Source organism: Odontesthes bonariensis, chromosome 11, assembly GCF_027942865.1.
Source record: "Odontesthes bonariensis isolate fOdoBon6 chromosome 11, fOdoBon6.hap1, whole genome shotgun sequence".
Lineage (NCBI taxonomy): Eukaryota > Metazoa > Chordata > Actinopteri > Atheriniformes > Atherinopsidae > Odontesthes > Odontesthes bonariensis.
In genome coordinates this window covers 23,929,128-23,933,884 of record NC_134516.1, presented here as the reverse complement: position 1 = coordinate 23,933,884, position 4,757 = coordinate 23,929,128, and the positions used below count along the sequence as shown (strand labels likewise).

General features: G+C 44.2%; 1 protein-coding gene across 1 annotated transcript; it reads right to left on the bottom strand.

The window, feature by feature from the left end:
• Positions 1-334: 334 nt before the first annotated feature.
• tgds (TDP-glucose 4,6-dehydratase) lies at positions 335-4,282 on the bottom strand. Its single transcript, XM_075478052.1, has 12 exons — positions 4,044-4,282; positions 3,842-3,908; positions 3,639-3,707; positions 2,120-2,210; positions 1,869-2,017; positions 1,688-1,786; positions 1,558-1,617; positions 1,351-1,394; positions 1,098-1,263; positions 955-1,010; positions 767-864; positions 335-683 (listed from the first exon to the last, which is right to left on the bottom strand). Exons 1-12 carry the CDS (start codon positions 4,088-4,090, stop codon positions 607-609), a joined length of 1,023 nt encoding a protein of 340 aa, XP_075334167.1. The 5' UTR covers positions 4,091-4,282; the 3' UTR covers positions 335-606.
• Between the last annotated feature and the right edge of the window lie 475 nt (positions 4,283-4,757).

Sequence of the window (4,757 nt, the reverse complement as noted above, 5' to 3'; positions counted from 1 at the left end):
TCGGTGTTCTGGTCTGTTTTTTTTCATGTGTCTGTGAGAGCATTTAGATGTTTCTGATAATAAACTGCATGATGAAGCTATTAAAGTGTTAAACGGATTCAACGGCATCAAATGAAAAACCACCCGTGTGTACAGAATTCTCCTGGGTGAATGACTCCAGTTCCCTTCTTATAGGCAACTGTTAAAACAAGTAGATGTAGATTGTAAAAGATCCAGTTTGAAATGTGACGATGCTATTCAACTTCGATGAGTATGAGGAGATGGACAAGGGTTTTATAGCAGAGTTTATACAAATAACAAGCCCGAGCTGAATGAAATGAGAGACTTCTGGACATCAGGTAAAAACATTTAATGTAAAGTGCACTGATTTCCAGGTGAGACTGCTTTGGTTGAAGGGAGGCTCTGCCTTCCTTTTGTCTGGCACCTCGGGGCCCGTTGGTCCAGCACTCATCACATCAGAGAACATGATCTGTTCGGTAAGACTGGCGTTTGCTCAGGTTTACAGCACTTATTTGAGGTGTTAGTCGACCATGAATGTGTCTAAACGCACAAAAAAGTAGAAAAGGCTCTTGGTTCATTTTGCTCCCTGTCAGTCTGGTTGCTATTTCAAGCTTGCTTCTGATTCGTTGGTCCTCCCTCGTTTACATCTGGCCAGAAGTTTGGGTTGTCCTGGTACCATTTGACTGTAAGACGCACACAAATAAATATTCATTACAGAAGGGGAATTGTAACTGACACTTTTCTCATATTTTTTTGGTTAGCGCACCGGTCTGTCTGATCCCTTCCGCCCATGACACCTCTGCTCTCCAGCCCAGCTGCTGCAGTTTCTCACTTTTGATTGGGTAACGCAGGTCGACCAGTTGCCTACAGGATCATGAGCCATAAGTATGGCTAAGGTGAAAATTTAAAACTTTTTAAAGGGTTACATATCCTGGTAGCCACAGCTTCGCTCACCTTTCGGGCACAAACTCAAGCCAATCCTTCACCTCTGAGTCAGGCACATTTTTCACCTGAGAAAAAAAAAAAACAGCTGTTTTATCTGGCATTCTTTGTGAAACTGTCAACTCTTCCTCAGTATCGTTAGAGCCTGAACTCACCGTCCTAACAAGTTCCTGTGCCAGCTGAACGATGGGGATCTCACAGCTTGTCCCAATGTTGTAGATTTCTCCCACAATCCCTTTCTCTAGGACCAGACGGAAGGCGCTGATGGCATCACTGACGAAGAGAAAATGGCGGGAAATAGGGAGGGTGCCCTGAATGGTGCTGTGGCAGAGAGGCGAGACTAAATTTACTCCGGTTTGCCTTTTTATGCCCCAGAACTACAAGGCTACTTGGTCATTTCAAACACACCATTTCTTGTTCATTTGCAGGAGAGTCAGAAACCTTGGAATAACCTTAAAGATAAAGAACAACATGCAATGTTCATGCAAGTAAGGACAGTTACACATACAGCCGCTTCACAATGTTGCAAATATCTTTTATACAATAACAGAATTCCTATTTCTCATCAAAATGGCATTTATTGTTGCTGGAGCCAGTCATTAAAACATCTGTAACCTTCTCAGTGAACTGCCTGGGCCCATAGATGTTGTTGCTTCTGGTAATGATGATGGGAAACTGGCAACACAAAAACAAGAGAAATCAGAGTCGGATAGAAGAGGAGCACAAAACTTGCAAACCCGTCTACCTGGTACTGGTCCCAGTATGATCTGACCAGATACTCTGCGGCTGCTTTCGTGGCAGAATACGGGTTGGTGGGCCTCATCGGACTGCTCTCATCGAACACCTAACGAGGAAAAAAGTCACTAAGTGGTCCATAAAGTCGAGGTAAAACAGCTGGATCAGAAAACAGCAGCGGGCCCGCTGACCTCCTCCACACCGGCTCCGTACACCTCATCGGTGCTGACGTAGATGAAGCGCTGCGGCGGGTGTCGAGCCTGATGGGCAGCTGCCAGCAGAGCTCCGGTCCCGTCGACGTTGACCCGCTGGAAACTGGGCGGGGATTTAAACGAGGACTCTGGGGCGAGAAAGAAAAGCAGAGCCAGGGCTCACTTGGCTGGACCGAACCAACAGCAGTGTTGGAGCGTCACGTTAACACAACGTCACAGCTGCTGCTCACCGACGTGCGTTTTGGCCGCCAGGTGAAAGATGACGTCGATGTTTTCTGTGTTGAAAATGTGATTCACCAGACGCGAGTTGCACACATCTCCCTGTGAGAGACAAGGAATCCGTTTGTGTACTTTAAAGGATAAGACCGGTTTTTTGACATTGGGCCCTTGATTTCACATTATAACATGATGTTCTACTCACCCCTGCGTGTTGTTGAACATTTGGAGCTGTTCCGAAGATATTCGCGAGGCGTCTGGCTGCTCTCTTGAGATATTCGGCCATGAAACGGTTTCCTATGGGCAAGCTTATACAGGCACAAACTATGCTGTTTATAATTTATTAATTACTCTACACTAGCACTGATAACGTGGAGGTGCGTCGCTTACTTAAAAAAATCCGGGTTACTAATTTTGAATTTTAGCCGAATGAATAAATAGGCAGCAGGTCTGTGGGCTGTCTGTGGTAGTAGCACGACGAGGACGTCAGTAACACCCACTTTACGACAAAAAAATCAAAATTACAATAACCCGGATTTTTTTAAGTAAGCGACGCACCTCCACGTTATCAGTGCTAGTGTACAGTAATTAATAAATTATAAACAGCATAGTTTGTGCCTGTATAAGCTTGCCCATAGGAAACCGTTTCATGGCCGAATATCTCAAGAGAGCAGCCAGACGCCTCGCGAATATCTTCGGAACAGCTCCAAATGTTCAACAACAAGCAGGGGTGAGTAGAACATCATGTTATAATGTGAAATCAAGGGCCCAATGTCAAAAAAACGGTCTTATCCTTTAAAGCTTGCAAAGACACATTACTGTATGGAATTACCTTAAAGGGATAGTTTGCCTTTTTTGACATGAAGCTGTATGACATCCCATATTAGCAACATCATTTATGAACATTGACTCACCCCCTGCTGCGTCCTGTGAGCGAGTTTTGGCGTTGACGAAGGTTGTTCGGCTAGTTGGCTGGGGCTTAAAAAATAAAGCATCTTGCTTCTCAAAACAATTTGCGTTCAAAAGAGTAATACATTTGCATCACAAAATCGTCCATCCAGAAAAAGTCAGACCTCACAATCTCTTGGCACTATTTTCTCTCTCCCTTCGTATCACTACGCTGTGTAAACCGTGCAGACCGAGCAGTAAACACCGTAACAGGTGCGGCTATCGCTAGGTGGCTGAACGCATTGATATGAAGGTAGAGAAAATAGCGCCAAGCGATTGTGAGGTCTGACTTTTTCTGGATGAACGATTTAGTGATGCAAATGTATTACTCTTTTGAACGCATATTGTTTTGAGAAGCAAAACGCTTTCTTTTTTAAGCCCCAGCCAACTAGCCGGACTACCTTCATCAACACCAAAACGAGGCTGCAACTCGGCTCACAGGACGCAGCAGGGGGTAAGAGGCGAACTATCACTTTAATCTGCCTTAAAGGCGGTTAGAACTTCACAACCACGACCTTTGAATAATAAGTAATCCTGAACATTTTCATTGAGGACACCAAATCAGAGACTCTCATCAGCTTTTACCCTGATGAAGGTGTAGTTGGTTTGGTCTTCGATGCTCTCCAGACTCCTGGGGCTGCAGCAGTAATCCAGCTACAAGGCGACAGGAGTCAAAGAGTTAGTGCCTTCTTTCACAGCTTTCTCAACAAGTCGAATAAGGAAAGGCTCCACAAACGAGAGCTTATTGTGGTTGTGGACACTGAAAAGGTCCCGCGTTGAAAACTTACATTGTCCAAGTTAATAATCCTCCATTCTGGGTGTCCGTTGACCAGGGCACACACCAAATGGGAGCCGCTGCAAGTACAGAGATGGACATTCATTAACACCTAACTGAACTTTGTCCAACCGTCCCTATATATCAGCTTTATCAGTGCAGCAGCTGCTTTTATGCCACGAAATGCCTTGTCCATCGGTGTAATGTGAACTCACATGAATCCAGAGCCTCCAGTCACCAGGACAGTCCTTTTGAAGTCCATCCTCCTGGTCTTCCGGTTTCTGTCACTTCATATTGAGGTCACCGACAGACGTAAAACGACATTTTAATCGTCGCTGTGCTCTAAATGTGGACACAACAGCTCAACAAACTGACTGAAAGTACAGAAGTGTACTATTTTCCCTGGGACAGTGGCGGCATTGTGTAGCGCACGACAGTCGCAAGCTGTTTTACGGCAATGTTGACACGTTGAAAATGGGCGGGATGTAGAGCGTATGTAGACTACTTTCGGCTCTCTGATTGGTTAATGCGTATGACGAACAAACTCATGGGTAATTTGATGGGGTTACTGCCGCGTCAATCAAGACTGTCAAACGATGGCGAGTGAGTAAAGCGACAGTTGTGATTTAGCTAAAATAATGATGCATTACCGGGATATTCTTCTTTTCAAAATATAAGGGTTTGGTCAACAGTTTAGTCTTTTCTGGATTAAATCAAGGACGTATAATTGACTTGGTCGTCTTTTTTAAAAGACAGATAAAACAAAGACAAGATGTTACACAATATGGGCAGAGTAACAATTCACCTAACAAATTCGCCTCAAAAATGACAAAGCTTGGTAAAATCATATCATTTTAAAAGGAGACACATAAGCAAAACAAGATGCACAATTAATACATTTAATACACTCACAATATTAATCTAAACAA